The sequence below is a fragment of the Nyctibius grandis genome, chromosome 6 (genome assembly GCF_013368605.1).
Source record: "Nyctibius grandis isolate bNycGra1 chromosome 6, bNycGra1.pri, whole genome shotgun sequence".
NCBI lineage: Eukaryota > Metazoa > Chordata > Aves > Nyctibiiformes > Nyctibiidae > Nyctibius > Nyctibius grandis.
Window position 1 is genome coordinate 42,809,987 of NC_090663.1, and position 20,524 is coordinate 42,830,510.

At 38.4% G+C, this 20,524-nt stretch overlaps 1 protein-coding gene across 1 annotated transcript in view; it reads left to right on the forward strand.

Annotated features, from left to right (window-relative positions):
• The first annotated feature begins 2,448 nt into the window (after positions 1-2,448).
• The window catches only part of GLRA3 (glycine receptor alpha 3), a 103,191-nt gene continuing 85,115 nt past the window's right edge, over positions 2,449-20,524 (forward strand). Inside the window, exon 1 of the mRNA XM_068403639.1 lies at positions 2,449-2,567. Coding sequence (XP_068259740.1) covers positions 2,449-2,567 — 119 coding nt within the window. The remainder of the gene's footprint in view (positions 2,568-20,524) is intronic.

The window sequence follows — 20,524 nt, forward strand, 5'->3', positions numbered from 1 at the left end:
CATAACGTACAAATATTAACAGCTTCTGGAGAAGTAGCCTCACTAGCTACTTATTTTAAGGGTAAAGATGAGAGTCAACTCTTCTGAATATACAAAGGAAGTACTCTACACTGATTCTGTAGAGCACCTGCATTGACAGACTGTCCTTGAGCAAATAGAGGGATTCTTTAGTTTGTTTGGTATTATGTTTTCAATTATGGGTTTAAACAGGCTCTTTTCATGATCATTGTTGCCACCCAGGGCAACAGGGAGAACAAGAACAAAAGGATAAACTTTTTGCAAAGTGGACCTAGAAACTTAGACTACTGAATACAAAGAGTCCCTGAATTTATGCAACCACTACTAACAAAAAAAAAGTTCAGGGAACAGAGGAAATAAGTTAGTGATATTCTAGTACATTTTTCACCCATACACTTCATAGGTGTCAACAAAGAAATCCAAACTGGATCTAAAATGTGTGGTAGGCGTTATTATTTAGTGATACCTGCTGGAACAACCTTGAACAAGAGATAAAAAAAGAATAAGGATATGGCAAAAATGGAAAACATAAGCTAAGAACTGAGGTGAAAGCTACATTTGGGATATTTTTCAAACAAAAGAGATAATATACCTGGAGGTGGAGCATGTGATTGCCTCTCAAGATTTCTAATGAAATACCCTATTTCTAACATGAATAAAATCCTGCATCTCCTCTACTCAATTTTTTAATATTTTTTCTATTCTGTGTAAAAAGTTGTCCTATATTTTATTCTCTTTCTTTCTTCCTTTTTCTGTAATAATACACTTCCCTCAAATTTCAGTTTCTTTTACTCTGCTTCCTGTGCCTAATCTTGCTGAACCTTTGCCTTTTTCCACGTCTGCTTCCTTCTTCAGCACTTGAGCTTTCTATAGTTTTTTAATAGTTTAAATAAGACTCTGGCATAAGATAATCATGTGGGCTGTGCAACTAGTGGAGCTGCACAAGTAGTGGAGCTGCTGTCTAGCACAAATAAGTGGCTATAGCAAAAACCAAGCCAGCAGATTATACTGAGGCGAACGCAGAGAGGGGGATATGCCCACCCGGATAGATTTCACATGTGCAGAGATTTATCCCTGAACTGCTCCCAGATTTCTCCTTCCATTGGCTCTCCCAGACATGATGTAGGTGTTCAAAGGCCATTGCCTTTTAGGCTTACAGAGAGTATCCCTACTCTATAATCACAGACGTGTTTTCCTCTTCTGTCCCTCTCCAGATATAGCCCTTCCTCGCATATCTTTCATTTTAATTCATGCACAAACCATACAGATTCCCACAAAAATTTCTCAAACAATATTTCTCAACGTTAACTCATAAATCCTTACCATCTTCTAATGCAAGCAGCTCCTCACTTGCATGAAATGTTTAGTTTCTCTAACAATAACTGTAATCATCTGACTTCCCTACTGTCACCTATACATGTAAACTCATTCTCTGTTCCTCACTCTTCTCGTGAACAACTTTCCTGTTTCGCTCTTACAATGTTCTTTCCCTTGTTCCTTCCCGTAATCCCTTCCACTCTCCTCCCCAGCCAAACTTTCAAACTCTTTGGATTTTTCTACTAGCCTGCCTTATGGCACTAGATCATGTCTCTTTTCTAAAAAGTGGAGCAGAACAGGATATATATTTCCTGTGTCCACCAGCACTGTATTTTCAAAGAGGCTGAAATACAGAGGTGGGGTTCCGCCCCCTCCCCCCCCCATTTCTTAAGAAAAAGCATGCCACCAGCCTTACAGGTGAAGCAGAATAACTCCCACCCCTCTTCCCCCAATCCTTTCCGAGACCCAAAGTTCAGTGAATGTACCCCAGCTCTTGAGCGACAGCCGTCCTGTGCAGGCAGCACCCCCAGCACCCCTCTTCCCGCGGGGGGAAGGCACTCTGGTAGGGGCTCTTCTGAGCACAAACATCAACCAGGGGCCCCCGCTAAGCCTTCCCCCGCGCCCCCGGCATGGCCATCTCCCCTTCCAGGGGCAGCCCCTCCAGGGCGCCCCCTCGCCGCCGCCGTCCCCGGTCCCGCCCCGCCGGCATCCGCGGCGGCAGCGCGCTCCGGGGGGGCGGCCAGGGACGGCCCCCGCCCTTCCTCCCCGCCCGCCCCGCCGCCGCCGGGGCCGCGGCGCCCCCCGCTCCCGGGATGCAGCTGGCGGCGGGGTGCCGGCTGCTGACAGGAGCGGGGGGCAGGCGAGCGGGGAGGTGGGCTCCCGCAGCCGCCGCCGCGGCTGGGCGCCGCCGCCGCGGCTGGGATTGGGCTCCCGCTCGGCGGCGATGCGGAGCGGCGGGGCCGGCGCGGCGGGGCCCAGCGGGAGGGCGCGGGGCGCCGCCGGGCACTAGGCGGGCGGCGGGCGAGGAGCCGCTGGAGCTCTCCAGGGTGCTGAGGCGCCGCTCGCCCCCGGGGAGCCGCGCCGCCGCCCCGAGCCGCCCGCGGAGCCCCGCCGATGCCTCGGACACGACAGCTCCAGGGCTCCGCGGCGCCTCCGAGCACCATGGCCCGGATTAGGTACCTCCGCGCCGCTGTCTCGGGATTTTATCTGTGGGAAGCCGCGGTACTGCTCAGGTGAGTTGTTTTCTTTGGGGAAGCCAAGGTCCCCCCGCCGGTTTCCTCGGGCGGCTGAAATGCCTGGGGCTGGCGCAAAGGGCGGCCGCGGTCACTGCCTTTCCTCACCACTGACGCCCGGCTACCTTCGGCAGCCCAGCTGCGGGCACGGAAACTAAATGCGTGGGGTCCGTGCTTCGCGAATGACTTTGTAACATCGCATTGCCTCGAATTTGATTTTGCAAGCTGAAGGCTGTGCATTTCCTTCACCTGTTCACAGTTAGGGTTCTCCTATTTGATCTGTGAATTTTATCACTGTTTTTAGCAGGAAATGTAACATTAATGATCTTGAAAATTCTTCAGTTGCAAACTGTCTATATGTATATGTAAAAGTTACAGAAGATAATCTGAGTTGGGAATATACAGACTTATTTATTACTAGCTGTTCTTTTCAGTAAAAGGAAAATCAGGAATTGCGTTAGGTCAGAGAAGTCCTATGCTTCTGATCGCTGAGTGAACAGAGGATATGGTGTACAGAATTTCCCTCCAGAGGGAAAGTGTTTGCTGTACTGACGGTAGTCTAGGATTTGTATTATGTATTATGTTCAGCAACATATCCATAAATTATGACTTGAGTAGAAGACTGAGGTTCACATGGCTTTTTCTACTTTCTGCCCAGCACACTTTTCCTAGATAAAGTAATGTTATGATATCAATGCAAGCATTCTTTTAATACATAGCTCTGGAAGTGTGGTGATGGCAGGATAAAATAAACCTGAATCTTCTGTTTCAAGGTGAAGGGAAAACTTTAAAAGAAAAATCAGACGTGTAAAGAAGCAGACTTCAATGTCATCATGTATTCACTGCTGATGCAGAGTTAGCCATGCTTGTTATCAACAAACATTCCAGCTCTGTATCACAATAAACAGACTACGGCATATAACATGACAATGCCAGGCTATTTTAAGAATCACATTGTTCCTTGACAAAAATAAGAAAAGAAACTTAAATTTGCAAAGTGGTTCTCCAGAGAGAGTTTGGCGATTATACATGTAAGGGACTTAAAACCACAAAGTTAAAACAGTAGTGTGTAGTGCCCCACAATGATGGCACACTTCACAGGTGCTCACTGGTTCATAGTAAATCCTTAATTTTTGAAATTAGTTAATGATCTCTTTTGTTTCAAAATACCTAGTGTAAATAGCTTAGAATGTGATTTTTCATTGTAATTGTGCCAAAAGAAAGAAATTTAAGAGACTGGGTTACATGGTATAGGATTAATTGACACTGGGAGGAAAGAGTAAATGCATCTATATTACACTTTAAATTTTGATGTTCAGAGTAGATGACCAAGCCCCTGTGTAGTGTAGGCAATACAAGCACTACTGTGCTATTATTATTCTATTTCAATGTACTTATAGAACTTATTTTTCCTCTGCATAATATTTGAATGCCATCCTACTGTTGAATGATTCATCCTTTATTTTAATGATATAAAACCACATATTACATTCCAAGGGAAAAAAAATGAAAAAGTATGTTTTGGAAAGCATACAGGTATTTTGCATCATGTATTTCTGGACTAACATTTGTTTCAAAATTTATACAGGCATCTTATTTTGCATAAATTCAAATTATTCTGTTCAATGTCCAAATGACTGTTGTATTGCAATAGCCTACTGCTCTTAAATTGTCATTTTATCACAATGGACATGGTTACTGTGCCCAAGGTCTATATAGTCTGAGAAAGACTTCAGAAAGCTGCTCAGAATCTGTGTATATCTTTGACATGTATCTCAATATAGAGCCTGCCGGTGACTTTAGGTCTAGCAATAATACCTGTGAATCCTGAATCAGTTCATTTAGACACACAGGAGTCTTCTCCATGCTTTAAAATGGGAAAAGTGTAAAAAAAAAAAAAAAAAAAAAAAGAAAAAAGAAAGGTTAAAATATTAAAACCTGGAAAATTCCCAAGCTTCCAGGAGCCATTAATTCTAGTTCTTTTCCAGTTTAAGCCTTGTGAAATGATTTACATTAGAGCAAGGAAACGTGGAATAGTAGGACGCTGCTTCCACTTTCTGTAAGACACACAGATTCCAGCCTTAGCACCTGTATAACACCCTCAGTGAGAAGAGGGATGTGCTATGAATTGCTAGGAACAATCAAACCTTAAGTGTTTTGCTTACTCAAACGTTATAGAAAAAATAATGTATCTTCTCTTACATGCAACATTAAAACTTTTCTGCTCTTCACTAACAAGCACTCAAGGCTGAGTGAGAAGACTGCAGGAATCTAACAGGAAGAACGTTCAACTCTGGTCCAACAGCCCTGAGGCTGTTTAAAGTGATTGTTCAAATTATATGCCTGTGAAGATATACATTTAGTTTTATTTTCTGTACAGGTCAAATGAAAACAAAAAGGATTTTTTTCAGTACAAGGTTACAGTATTCCTCTGTTTTCATTAAAGTGATAGTGTTGACAAAAATTCCTCTGGATTTGCCTGGACTCCAAGAGGTCACACTGAAAGCAAGATCATATTTGTGAATCAAAGAGTTTTGTGACAGCTTTCAAACTTGCAAGGGCACCAGCACAGCTCTGTTAGAACTACGCTGTCAGGGACTTGCCAGGGATTCTTCTTACTCCTTAAAGAATATAATATAGGTATTTTATATGCAGACCTGTGTATGGGGAAAGCACGGAATGAAAAGGTAGGTGGCACCATGGAAACTCAAAATAGATTTTCCCTATTTAATATTTCTTTAGGTGTCCATGTTAGCATAGACCAAGAATCATGCTATGAATAGGTTATTGCCTCTTTCCTTGTCCTATTCATGGCCCCATTGGCCTTGTATTGAAGGAAACAGTATCACAGACACAGCTAATTGCACTTAGAGAGCAGATTCTTGTGGAGAAAACCTCCATGCAACCTAACTCTGGGGCATGTCTGAGCTCACAGTTAACTGATTTTGAAATTATTCTTGCATTGTAAATTGATTTCAGATGAATAGCTTTAAGAAGCAGAAGTCAATATCCTTTAAGCCAGCATTGCTTCCTCCAAATAATGAAAGAGAATAAAACAATGGCTAAAAAATATTAAACCTGACATATCATCACAAACATCTTTGAAAGTAAATATTTTCAGATGTTCTGATGAGACTTCAGTAGCTTATTAATATGTTAAGAATTATACCTACAATACTATTCAAGAAATAAAAGTGTCTGCTAAAATCAGGATGTGAATAAAATAGTGTGTGGAAGAAAATGTAATAATTCAAGATGAGGGCACTGAGGCACAGTACATTTCCTTGGCAGCCCAGACTCAATGTGAAAAGATAGTTTCTGTGGGATAAATCAGTCAACAGACTCCAGGTCCTAGTGAAAAAGATTTGATATGTCTCAGGGAGCAGCAAGGGAAGGGAAGGGAAGCTGGGAGTTCAGACTCAGAGCAAAGCAGGCAGGAGCAGGGTCCTACCAACAAAGTTTGCAGTCCCGCAGAAGCTGTGCAGGAGCAGAGTAGATCCAGTCCAAACAACAGTTCAGATTGCCAGGCAAAGTTGATAGTGATGAGACAGGTCCAAGGTCAAGCCAAAAATTCAGGTCAGCAAATCAGGCTCAGGATCAGAATTAAGAACGCACACGGCTGGATGAAGGTGTACTTGCATAGTAGCTCGCACAGAGACCAAGAGCATCTCCCCAGCACTCGGGGAGGGGGGGGGGGTGGGGGGGGGGGTTGGGAAGAAAAAAAGAAAGAGCTCCTGAGAGAAGAGTGGTGAACCCCTGCTGAGGCTTCTACAGCTTTTTATCAAACAGCTCTGCTTCAAAGCTAGGCTGCTGCATTATCAGAGCTGGCACTGAGCCTGGGTAGCCAAACCCCTGGGATGAAGGAAATGCGCTCAGGGTCCTTATAAAATGTCAGCCGGAGAGCATCGAGATTCCCTTGCAGGACATACCCATAGGCAGGCATTTTACCTTCCAAAACTCAGACAAAAAAGAAGTGGGTTTTTTTGTGACCAAGAATATGTAATTCAAATGCTCTCATATTTCAACTATATCAGTGAAAACACTGAAATCCCTTTGAACGAAATGAGTTTTGTCACAAGTATGAATTTGGTAAGAACTTTTACTATCCATTCTTTATTTCTATAAAGAACAATTATTTTTGACTACCATGTTTATAATTTTGAGAAAGAATTGTGTAGATTTTTGAGTTTGTAACGTTATAAACTGTAAGAAAATTAAATAACAAAAAAATTTCAAATAAAAACATGAATCTTTCAGTTCTTACTGTGGTAGTGACATTTTCTTACTTTTCAACCTCTCCTAATTCATTCCTAGCCAACTGATGCTAACAACAACTGAAAGCAAGTAATATTGTGAGATAAGTGTTGTGCTTCTGTATGACGAAAACTGTAATAGCTCTTCTATCAGATTAGTCTTGTCCAGATATCCTAGGAATCATGACAATTACAGAAAATGAACATTTTTATAAGATTAGAGCTTCTTATTTTAACAGATTTAGACTACAAGCTTCAAATGACCTTACTGAGTATTATGTAATAATACCTATAGAGAATGATTCCCGCAAATCAGCTTTTCTCAAGTAATGAACAATGAAGAGCCCTTCTGTGTGGTGTTGCATCTTCTCCTTTTTATTGCTTTTACGACTGATCTTCATTATGTTTATTGGAAGAATGGGTAAATGGAGATAGGAACTAAAAAGGAGTAGTTTTTCTTTCACTGATATGTAGACATCATGAACAGATCGAGTAAAAGGCACCATTTTGAGGATGAATATCAACTACCAGCAGAAAGGGAACATCTCAGAGAGCAGAAAAGACACAGCTAGAAACTATGTGTAACAAGAACGCAGAACCAAAGCAGGAGAATAAGAGCATCAAGAAGCAGAACATTCCGCACAGTAAAGCCAAGAGATAAGGCAAGAATCTTTGAGACTGTACTTTTTCCTAGCACAGACTATAATCCATTATTTTTTATGGCTTCTGAAGCAATATGATCCTTCCTCACTGGTGTCTTTTAGATGCTGTGTCAATATAAATGCTAAGTAGTGTGAGTAAAAAGAAAGAATGAAGGAAAAAAGTACAAAAATAGGCAGCATGTGGTTATAAAAGAATGCATTTTGTTATTACTCTTCCAGTCAGCTGTCTAATGAATTGTCTCAACATTATTCAACCGCAAACAGGGTAATAGTACTTGGTGTACATTGCAGTGGACTTTCTATACAATGAACACTTCCTATACTACATAAGATACTGTTGTTCCTCTAGCCCTACCACAGATGTACAAAATGAGCAGGGACAGGGGAGAGAGTCAGGGCTATTTCCAGGTAGAAACTTCGCTAAGGAAGATCAGTCCTCTTCAGTATTGTTATTACTGATGTTTCTATTTGGTGACATGAAATATTAGAGAAATGCAGTTTCCAAGGGAAACAGTTTGGGACCACAGAAAATGTGGAAAAGTTCAAGAAGACTCTGGCCTGAGATAATCATGTGGTCACCAATGGGGCTATTGAAAGAGTGGAGTTGCACAAGTAGTGGGGCTTCTGTCTAATACAAATCAATGACTATAGGAAAAAGCAAGCCAGCAGATTATCCTGAGACTGTTTCAGTGAAACAATAAAGTGAGTAGAAAGCAAACACAGGAGTACTAAATTATCTCAAACTGTGAGGTTGAGTTAATTGCTATTAACCTGTATGTGATTCTTACAGCTAAAACTAATTTAGGAAGGGTATCATAAGCAAAATCAGTATAGCTATGACATTTACAAAAGCAAACTATTTTTTTTTCCTCTTCCTGATTAAAATTCAGGCTGCAGTTATAGCTGCATAAACTATTGTCTTAAGACTTTGTCTTTTGTTGGATTCCATCTCTGATAGAAAATACATATAAAAATTTAAAAAAATACTGGAATATGCTACCCATCTCACCTTTGCCCAAGGCTTCACATACTATGTACAGTTTGCATAAGACTCCACTACGTCTAGGACTTATCTCCAGTTTCTTAAACAATGAATTTTTCTCCCTTTCAGAATTTTGAAAGTTAAAATATGAGCCTAATGTTATCCTAAATAGCATCTCTGAGGATCCACAGGCACCAGAACATATCATTTCCAAGACGACTTCCTATAAAATTGGTTGGTTACAAATTTGTATAACTTTTACCAACAATTAACTTTGATTAACTTTAATTTCACAACTAACCTCTCAGCAGAAATGCCTAGTAAATACAGTTATACCAGCATGGTTCTTCAGAAGGTTGGGTTTTTAAAAAATTATTATGACTTTACATCTTAATGAGTGACTGCAGAGCTAAGGGAATTTTTCGTGAAAGGTTGGTTTATAACATTCTGGGATACAGTGGCACTTGATTATGAAAAAGATCCTGAGTTTTTGTCCTGCTACAGCTTTTAACTTCATGAAGTTTTCAAAACTGCCCTGTCATCTGTTAGATTCAGTAATGCACAGGAGCGTCCATGCTCTGGGCATATGTAGGCTTAGACATATTCATCTGCAGGGACCAACTAAAATTCCAGTTTTGTGAGCAACATATCTGCTGGCTAAGGGTGCCCTACTAGATAAATAAAATGTCACTAACTAGTAACTTGCTGGCAAAAATAAGGTAAAACTTTTCATTTTTTTAAGGGAAAAATAAAAATTTTGAACTCAATCATGACTAAAGCACTGACTTCACACAGCTAAATTATGACTAAATGCAGTATTCTAAGGCAAATATTAATTCTGTGCCTAAGCATCTATGTAACAACTCCACGAAGTGATGCACATCTGAGCATTTTCCCTGATGCTGTTGGGTCAGATCCATTACCTCTGACTCAGTAGTATTAGAACTAAAACCAAAGTAGGCAGATTTCAGCATCACATCTGGACTACATCCCGTAAAAGACTTTTTTTTGAAATCATAGCAGGTTTTTTCATTGCTTTACCTATCAGAAAGAATGCTTTATGCAAACTTTCTTTTTTTTTTTTTCCAAAAAAACAGGAAGCAGATTTATCAGAGTTTGCAAGATTTATCAGTTTAACTCTTAATTTGCAAGAGTTGAAGTAAAATAAACTATCTTCTGTTTTCCTTCAGTTCTTGCACACTGAAAATTGCATAATCAATTGTTTTGAACATGATACTGCAATTTTTTACTGCATGAAGTGAATATGAAATGCACCCTTTTGAGACAGTAACACGTGATCACAGAAAGTACAATACAGTAGAGTACTGGAATTAAAAGAGCTATTTGCAACCAGTTTCTCCATATATCCATTAAAATTTTACTTCCAAAACTTATCCCAAAATTCTAACAGTGCAAATGAACTCTAAGAACATATCTGTCTTTAACTATTTTTGTTGTGCTTGTACACAGATCTTTGGATGTAAGAGTACTCAAATTTTCATCTGTAATCAACATCCGAGCATAAATGCACTTTTTCAGATTCTCTAAGTACTGGTTAACAGAATGGCCTTTTTCCTCCTTTTTAACAGTGATGACTCCTTCAGGAGGTGAAGTGTCTTGCACATAATAAAGACCAGAATGCATTCAGTCATGGTCTTTCCTTCACCCAGCATATTTCCATTTGTTCAGTTGAAGCTTAGAAGACCCAGATGGTAATTAAAGGGGTGCATAAACAAGACTAGTATAGCAAAGACAAAGCATGTATCTGAGGGGAAGTTTAAACACCACTTTCTCTGTGTGAAAGAGAATGTGTGCATGTGTAGTGGACCAGGATAATTTGGGGGGAAACATGAAAGGCTAGCAGCACTGGTTTTGAACCTTCACATTATTTTCTCCGACTTACTCAGTAAGGAATATGCTTCAGCGCATGCATTAGGAAAACTGGGTTCTGTCATTATATGGCATGAATCCTGTCACTCTCATCATCACCCTGAAGCTCAGCCTTGTTGTTCCTTAAAGAAAGTCTTACATTGAATTATTATAGTGTTAATTCTAGGTAGAATTAATAAAAAGGAAAAAATTACTTAACGTATTTATCTCCTGTAAACTAACACAGCTGGTTGAATATCACCATTCCTGTCTCACAGAAAATTCCAAAGCTCTGACAAGATTTTATTGCTTTTTAAATGCATAAAAGGCATTTCAGGTTGCAGAAAGCAGGAAAAAATCTCTGTCAATTCTCTGAGGGAGATGTTCAGAGAACTTTTTAAAATTAGAACCCAAGACCCCACCTTCAGTTCCCGTCAACACTAGAAAACTGATTGTGGCTCACGGAACAGAAAGGACACTGGACAATATTCCACCCAAGCTTGCCAGCCTTTCATTAAAACAACATTGAAACTGATATGTTCCTGTAAAAACCTATTTCAAGAAATCAGTATTTTTCCAACTAGAACTATTTGGTCTTAACTGAAAATTCTTGATCAATAGTAATAATACAGCAGCTACACTATAATTATCTGACTAATCAAAATAAACAATTTCATGAGAAGTGTTTTGGGAAAGAACTTTATATAGCACTGAGTTCTATTTACTGATCAGTTTTGGCTTGTCTGGGCTGTAGTCCTGCTTAGTGAAATACTTTATTTTAAGGTGAGTGACTCTTCAGGTTATATTCAGCTTTTCTCTAACTGAACTTATATCTTATCAAACTTATTTTAGAGAAAAAGTCTCATCTAAACAGCCATCTGAAATGCTCACTGAAGATACAGGACAACACTGTTGTACTAATACAAGCAGACCTTCCCTAAGGCAAGTGGAATAGTCTTTAATTGAATGGTGCTTCAGTCTTCACAAACCTTGGGGTTTTAATTCAAAATCAAATTTTTATCTAGTTTTGATAAACCCCAACCCAATATCATTCTATTATAAGATTTTCTGTGAAGATTTTTATGAATAGTAAAAGAATCGTTTGAGAAGAAACATCTCAAAGAATCTCAGTTTTCAGTTATGGTATTGAACTCATAAAAGTGGATTTTCAAAGCAAAACAAGGCAAAGGAGGAACAGAAGACTTATGACATTCTAAGTGGTGATTAATTATGTTTAAGATAAATACCTTTTTTCTACAGATGCACACTTCAGTGGACACAGTTCCTGTTTATATTGAGAGTACAGCAACCTAGTGGATGCAAAGTAAGCTGATGAGACAATGCCAAAACAATAGTAAAAAAAATAGGCAGTGAATTAGAACTAGAAAGCACAGTAATATGCAGCTCTACAATTTAAAGGACATTATGGGGTGCATTGAAAGGATCAAACAAGTACCTGTAGTCTGTAGAATTCTGTCTTCAGTGTTCACAGGTTACACCTATATTTGGGAAGAATTTGCCTTGGGAAACAATAGGTTGAAGTTTTTAGCTAGGCAACTTCTCATTTTGATTAATTCTCCTTTCAATCTAGTGTTGCCTCATTGACATCTGTTGAATTACTATTCATTATGGTGGTGAAAGACACCGGTTAGTTCCTGCACCAGTTCAATTGGTTAGAGGAATCATTCATGAGTCACAAAAATAAAAGTAATTGTTCAGCTCTGACATGCTTTTATAGAAGGATATCTGGTGTTATAAAATGTAATATTCTGAAATTATTTTACTTGGTCATTTTGCAATCGACTCTTTACTCCAATAACTTTTCTCCATTATTCAATTAATACACAAATTAGTCTTTATAGTGAGATAGTAGTGCAAGTTCAGACTACTATAAATTATTGATTTGCAGTTTCTATTTTCAAAGATATTCCGTTCATTTTAGCCAAGTATTATCAGTCTAAAAAAAAAAAAACCAAAACAGTTAATTGAATTTTGGGAAGATCTGTCTATCTTTAATTCAAAGTCAAAGTTGTCAAAAACTTAACCCATGCAGTAGGACTTTGGAAGAGTGAGAGATTTGTCAGAATTTGAATATTTGAAACATTCTCTGCTCCTGGTATAGCTGTTTGAGTCAGCTTTTTCCCCAAAAATGTAGATTGAATCAAGAAACAGCAAGAAACTAAGACTCAAGTTTAGAACATTTATAAAAGTAAGGTATACAAAAGGTACAAAAGACTACTAAGGAAGTAGCTGCTTCTGGGAAAACAATGAACAAATATTTGGATTAGGGTCATGATTCATAAAATGTCTTAAGAAAATTCACATGCTGAGTGGCCGGAATTGACAACAATGAACTTGTCTCAAACAAGAAAGCAAAATTAGAGGGACAACATGTAGTTTATTGAATCCATACCTTAATTAAGATAGAAAGCCATGCCCATAGGATTATGAAGACAAATTAGTTTTCTTCCTTTACCCTGAGAGAGATTTTTTTTTCCAAAGGGGAGGTAGTAAAGCATTGTGCTTTTATATAAGTATAGAGTCACAAACAAAACCAAGTATATACAAATTTAGCCTCCTCTAGAATATAAAGTCCTTTGACCTGTAGAATGGTGATCATGTCAGAGTGACTTAATCAGAAGACTTAAAACCCCATTATTCTCTATTTTTTTCTGTCTGTTAAGAAAAGCTGAAACACTCCATAGCAATCTAAAGCTTTTTAGACTATAGTACATAAAGTAAATAAGCTATAAACATCATACCCTTTTAGTTCCATGACAAACAGGACTGGAGGAAGACTGTAGGGCTGGAGGAATTCTCATCTGTATTAATAAAAAGGAAAAAATATAACACCGTAAAGATATGAGGAACTTCATAAAAAAATGCTTGTAAGCATTGCCTAACCTACAAAGAGCACTACAATGCAATGTTGCTTCAGTCACTGAAACAGAAAAATGAAATATTACCAAATATAAAAGACATTTTTTATAGTTGCATTGAAATGCAAGCACTTATATTTTTCACATAGTTTTCACTTCTAACTGCTAAAATAATAAGAAATGGATGACTAGTGATCTTAAAATGGAAATTTATTGTTTGTTGCGCATAAAAATTGTTACTTTGGCTGAAAATGTGTCCTGATGTAACTCTACTGTAATCTCTGCAGCATTATATCAAAAAATTAATCTGACCATTTGAACTTATTATAAGAGGATAAAAGGGCAACTAGAGAAAACTAAAAGTGTGAAAAACCAATAGAAAATCTAACCTGTCACAGAAAATATTTAAAATTCTTGTGAGGATTTTTAGAAAATACCTCTTTAAAATCTTGGTGATACATTGCTTCTGCTCCTGTTAGTTCAAGTGACAGTCTTTTCTCTGGCAAAAGTGAGTCAAGAGTTCTCTGATCTGATACAATTATTGTTATCTAAAATATTGCAGCATATGAAAATATGCATTTGCATTGCATTAGGAACTGTCAGCTTCATAACCTACAACAAATAAAAGAAATTTCAGCTTTAGCAAGCAACACATTATTGTCATTTTTAATAGAAATAATAGGAAAAGCATTTGGAATCTCAGTCTTTTTTGAGACATTGCAAACTTAATTCTTTCTCCTTCATTTGCTGTCTTTGGGTTTAGTACCTGTCACCCTCTTCCACTACTCTTTCACCATTGGAAACTCACTTTTTTTTTTTTTTGGTCCCTCAGAATGAAATTGATTTATTCACCAATAAAGCTCAAATAGAATTATTTTCATGCTGGAATAGAAAGGAGTTGGAAGGAAATTATCTCCTTGCACTAACCTTGAACTGTAGAAGAAGGTAACATTACCTAATTCAGGCATCTAAACTAGGGCTTTGGTTACCTTGGGTTCACAATGTAGATAATATAAAGAGATTGAGTCTTCCAAAAGATGATTCAGAGAAGGATCCAAATTTTGAGTCTTGTTTTGCTCCTCAGAAGAAACTCTCTCTGTGTGAGCTAGAATGGGACAGCAGTGACAGCTGATTCTGTATGTCACTTTCAGGACTGGATCCATGCAGCTGTGATCCTGTGACACAGCTCCTGGCTTTCCAGAATGGCCCTGGCTTTTCGTGAATCAATATTGCTGATGAATTGCCTCCAATAAGAGAAGTCTATTTGTCCTCTGTTTTCTGTGAAGGATTTTAATTTTCAGTAGAGTGAAGAGATTGCCTTAAACTTTTATTGCAATTTTTAAAAATATCTGTTTAAAACATATTTGTCCCCCCTTCTGAGCTCCCAGTCCACAATATTTGCCTCATCTGCAAGGCTTTCAAAAGTTAAAATTGTTTATTGAAATAAAAACCAGATAATTGCATTTCTCTTCTGACACAGCCGTCTCAGGTAGCCAATTTAAATATGTCACTCCTTAGAAGAACATATGTGTCATGCTACTTGACTGAAAAAATGCATTTTAATGAGAAACTGCAAAAATTTGGAAAAATCAAACTAATTAGTATTGTTTATGCTTTACATTGTCTTCTTTTTTTTCTAAAAAATGAAAGCAGTTTTTATCTTTCTGAAAGAGTAGGATTTATTTTTATCCAAACACGGAAAACACTTTCACTTGAATGGGCTTGAGGCCTTCAGTGGTCATACTTGTCAACATTTGTTGCTTTTTGTTTTAAGTTGTCCCATTCTGGAACATTCTTCTGTCAAAAAGGTATTTTTGACAGGTTTACGTTCACTCTTGGAATAACATGTGCAAGTTCTGCATACTATAAACTCTGATCTTTTTAGTTCTATTCCTACTTTAATTAATAGATCACATAATTAGAGACACTACCTTTACAAAAAAATCCTATGCTTCTGACCTCTTCAAATATAATGTTCATTTTTCCCATTAATCATACCAAATATATTTTATTAAGAGATCTATATTGCACAGAAGGTTTAAATACTGTCTTCGTACCACAAAATCTTACACAATTTTCAAAACGCAATTATCAGACACCACCTATTTGAGGATCATTTCATTTTAGCAGACCTTGTTAATTAAATGGTTATACTGAGTAATTTTTCTTATAAAATTGATTAATTCTACCAACCATTACTTTATGTTACAGAATCAAGGAAAGTAGTCATGAGATTAATTCACCTAACGTTATTGGTGAACCAGTGAATAAGTACTGGTTCAGATTAATTTACTAAAATGCTTTTGTGTATTTCTGGTTGTGAGGTGCAAATGAGTGCATATTGGCTGGTTGCAGTTTTTGCTTTCTTTATGAGTGTGTAATTAATTTATTTGAGCTTCTCTGCAAAGCTTTTTAATGTAAAATGCATTAAAAACATTCAAACATCAGCTGGAGAGAATGGACCAGAAACACAAGATCCAATTGCTCCAGGGGTTTGGCCACACTTCCCACATTTGCTGTCTTAGAGAATAAAGTAAGTAACAAAATGAAAGAGCTATTGGACCATCATAATGCATTCAAAGCATCATATGACAGCTCTGTAGTATGCATTGTAAGATGAAATACAAAACTACCTTTCTGAATGACTAAGATGGATTGTGTTTGAGATGAAAGAAGCTATTTATGATCAGATGATAAAAATCAGCAAGCCAACTATGACAGTAAGTTGGTGTTAATATAAGATATTCAAGTTAAAATACATAGGTATCTTAACTATGGAAGGAGGAAAATGAACATACCATCCAATTCAAAGATAATTTGTATCAAATGTATTCAAAAGTAAGTTAGTGAGACTGGAATATCTTGGGTAAATTAGGAGAGTGCTCTAACTTGGACTTGGAAACTTCTCTCTGGGAAGTTTCCAGTGGAAGGTGTCATTACAGCACACCATACTCTTTATCTCTGTCATCCACCTGTTGCAGCAACAAACTGGGAAGAGTCAGCAAATGGTGTATGACATAATTTCTTCCTCGACATTTTGTCTATATTGTTCTTATTAAGCTCTTCTTGAGAGCTACAACCTTTCTTATACAAGTGTTGATAGTAGCCCATTACTTCTTTTCTTCAATATTTTAAAATAAATAGGTATGTTTTAAGGCTGAAACAACACACTGAAAGTGATTTTTACAAACCCACCTTGAAGATCAAAGTTTACAAGAGAGAGGAGAAATCAGTGAAAACCAGTACTTTCTGTAGCACACACCTGATACAAAAGTCTCGAAGGCAGTATGATTGAAACTACTTCCGAAAATATACCTTTTAAAACAAAGCATATATAAAGCACTTTCATTTGTAAAGTTCCTTTCCTTTCTTTGTGCTTTGGTAAAAATGTGCAGAAGTTTGAGCAGATCATAGAAAAGAGACAGCTTGTGAGTAGGAATACAGTGGTTCTCCAAAAAAATATGGGAAAGCAATTTGATTTTTGTAGCTTCAAATGTTTTACAGAAGGAAATATTTATGGAGATTGTGAAATTCCCTTTGAGGAGTTTTTCTCAATCATTTTGTTTTAAAGGAAGAGAAGAGAGTGAGGTTTTCTCTCACAAACACGCCTACTTTAAAAAGATATTTCAGGAGCACAGATTCATGACACGTGCTTTCTCTTGCTAGTTAAATTGCCAGCTGCTAGATGATATCTTCCATTTAAATTCTGTAGGTGTTGGTGCTCTGGCTGCATAGCTATGTTAACTATATATTTTTTTTCAGAGTTATGTAGTGGTAATTATTTTAAACACATAAAGGAATCAATAAAAATGTAAATATATCCTCAGCACAAGGGTTAGGAAAGGACTGAGTCCCATCACCTGCAATCTCAGTCATACATGTCACAGCATCCTAATATCCTTATCTAGCTCCATCTTGAAACACACAGGGCTTTTTTATCTCTACTCAAAGTGCTAAACTCTTCCTGAACTGAAGTGTTTCAGTAGTTGAAAGTCTTTTAATTTATGATCTAAATTTATCTTCATATCCATTTGCTTTCATGACAACGTTATCATGTAGCTTAAAATTATTTCCTCTTTGCAGGTGCAGGCCAGAGATAGAACATTAGCTCATTTTTTCCTAGTAAGGTCAATCTGATTTTTAACCTGCTGTAGTTTATGGGCAGCTCAAGTGCAGTTTCCATGCTGGAGCTTAATTCCGTACTGTTCAGGGAGATGATGCTCATACAACTACTTGGTAATTCAAATACCCAGCTGTGAAAGGAATTGAGCAAAATGGGCCAACATTACCACCCATAACCTGCAGCCCAGATTACAGGTTACAGTATAGACACCTGCAAGCCTGCAACCCAGCCTCAGCATAGAAGGACTCTGAGAATACATAATTTTCCACTTTGAACTATGCCCGTTGCTTCCCTTCCTTAACCTCTTCAAGTCATGAGGTTCAACAAGAACAAGTGCCGGGTCTTACACTTTGGCCACAACAACCCCATGCAGCTCTACAGGCTGGGAGAAGAGTGGTTAGAAAGCAGCCCGGCGGAAAGAGACCTGGGGGTGCTGATTGACTGCTGGCTAAACATGAGCCAGCAGTGTGCCCAGGTGGCCAAGAAGGCCAATGGCATCCTGGCCTCTATTAGGAATAGTGTAGCCAGCAGGTCTAGGGAAGCGATCGTCCCTCTGTACTCGGCACTGGTGAGGCCGCACCTTGAGTACTGTGTGCCGTTCTGGGCCCCGCACTTCAAGAAAGATGTTGAGGTGTTGGAGCGAGTCCAGAGGAGGGCGACCAAGCTGGTGAAGGGTCTGGAGGGTCTGACCTACGAGGAATGGCTGAGGGAGCTGGGGTTGTTTAGCCTGGAGAGGAGGAGCCTCAGAGGTGACCTTATTGCAGTCTACAACTACCTGAAGGGAGGCTGTAGTGAAGTGGGAGTTGGCCTCTTCTCCCGGGCAACTAGCGATAGGACAAGAGGGCACAGCCTCAAGCTTCGCCAGGGGAGGTTCAGGTTGGACATTAGGAAGAATTTCTTTTCAGAAAGGGTTATTAGACATTGGAATGGGCTGCCCAGGGAGGTGGTGGAGTCACCATCTCTGGATGTGTTTAAGAAAAGACTGGACATGGCACTCAGTGCCATGGTCTAGTTGACAGGGTGGTGTCAGGGCAACGGTTGGACTCAATGATCCCTGAGGTCTCTTCCAACCTGGTTGATTCTGTGATTCTGTGAAGTCCGTAATGTATCTTTTGGCAATCTGAAGATTTCTGCATGAGATTTGTAATGTCTACTCTGAATTTAGCCTGCTTTTCTATATATCATAGGTCATTTCTTTTCACCAAGTTACCCATATATGAAACACAATACCTTATATTTTGCTAAGTCACTTCTTCCAGAAAGCTGTACTCTCTTGGCTGGTACAGTTTGATCTGTTTAGTTACGTTTATTATTAAAACTGTGTGCCTAAATTCCCATTTGAATTTGTCTGTCTCTCATTGTTTTTTATTCTGCTGTTCTTCTTTAGATAAATGTCCAACATTTTCTGTCCCTTTGAGGTATTTATATACTTCAATGATGTTATTTTTCAATCTGCTTTTTGATAAACTAAGCAGATTGAACTCTTAAAGTCTCCTACTGTAAGGAAATTTCCCTAAATCACAGATCATGGTTTAGTGGCTTTGTTCAGTACCTTTCCTAATACTTTAATGTCCTTTTAAAACTTGGAGATGGAATTTGATGTAATGTCCCTGAACTGGTCTCATTAATACAATATAAAATAATAAGTGACCTTCATGCTCCTACTCACTCTTTCACTCTTTCCACACCAATGGATAACAGAGTAGCGCAGTGAGAACTTTACCACAATAGTGCTGAGTTGTTCAATGTGAATTCTGAATCCTTCTTCAGACTCACTGCTTTCTCCAGTTCTGCCCACCTTCCCAATTCATATGTCACTTAATATCCTTTCTCTGTCTGTTTTAAACTGTTCTACTTAAATGGACTGAACTTAAGTTATTTTCTTGCCCTCATCGATGTTTATAACTGTCAATTTTTTTCAATTCGTTCTTTTAAACCATCAATGATTTTGTATTTTCTTTCTAGTTCATAGATGGCAGTGCTGAACACCATTCTTACTACAAGTCCCTACAGCAGCTTTTTATCTAGAATTTAGGATGTGGGTGCTGGTTTAGAGAAAATTCATCTTGGCTGTGCCAGGCTGCTTCTTACTAAGATTTATATCCCACTGTAAATGTTGTCAGATTAGCCTAACAGTTTCTGACTTAAATATGACTTTTGGTAGGTCACGCACTGTCACAGACCTGTAATTCAGGATGTTTTCCTGTCTCAGTCTGTGAAATTCCAACTTGACAGTCTTCAAGGCATTATGCAAACCTCATAAAAAACCCTAAAACCTCAGGTTTTAGGTGAACACTGATTTAACAGACAGAATAGATGAAAGACATGAGACTGAGGGGTGACCTCATTAATGTTTATAAATATGTAAAGGGCAAGTGTCAAGAGGATGGAGCCAGGCTCTTCTCAGTGACATCCCTTGACAGGACAAGGGGCAATGGGTGCAAGCTGGAACACAGGAGGTTCCACTTAAATATGAGGAAAAACTTCTTTACGGTGAGGGTGACTGAACACTGGAACAGGCTGCCCAGAGAGGTTGTGGAGTCTCCTTCTCTGGAGACATTCAAAAGCCGCCTGGACGCGTTCCTGTGTGATATGGTCTAGGCAATCCTGCCCCGGCAGGGGGATTGGACTAGATGATCTTTCGAGGTCCCTTCCAATCCCTAACATTCTGTGATTCTGTGATTCTGTGAATTACGGTTCTTGTGATTCTAATTTTCTGTTCATGCCTGGTTTTGTATAACAGCTTATTTGGAACAAAACTTCTTACCCTAACTTTTGAAGGTGTAAATTCAGCCAGTCACAAATGATTTTTCAAATACATTATTTGACAACATTTTCCATTTTTTCTTTATTTTTGTCCACTACTTTAGTTAACAAATTTCTTTTTAATTGTTTAGTAAGGCTTAATTTACATTGTAAAGATGTTCAGGACACATTCAGAAAAGTGTCTTGAAGTCTGAAATTTGAAGATGGTTTAAATCCTTGTAATTGTTATTAATATTTACCAATAGTTCACAGGAACAACATAGAATCACTACCAGGGCTAGCATTCTTGTTGGTAACTTTTCCTGGTAAAATAAGAATAGACCAGAAGACTGGGAGGTTATAATCTCTCTCCAGTAAAAGACTTCAGCAATGTGAAGCCTTAATTGCCTTTGCCTGTGAACAAAAATGTACAGCTTCCCTTCT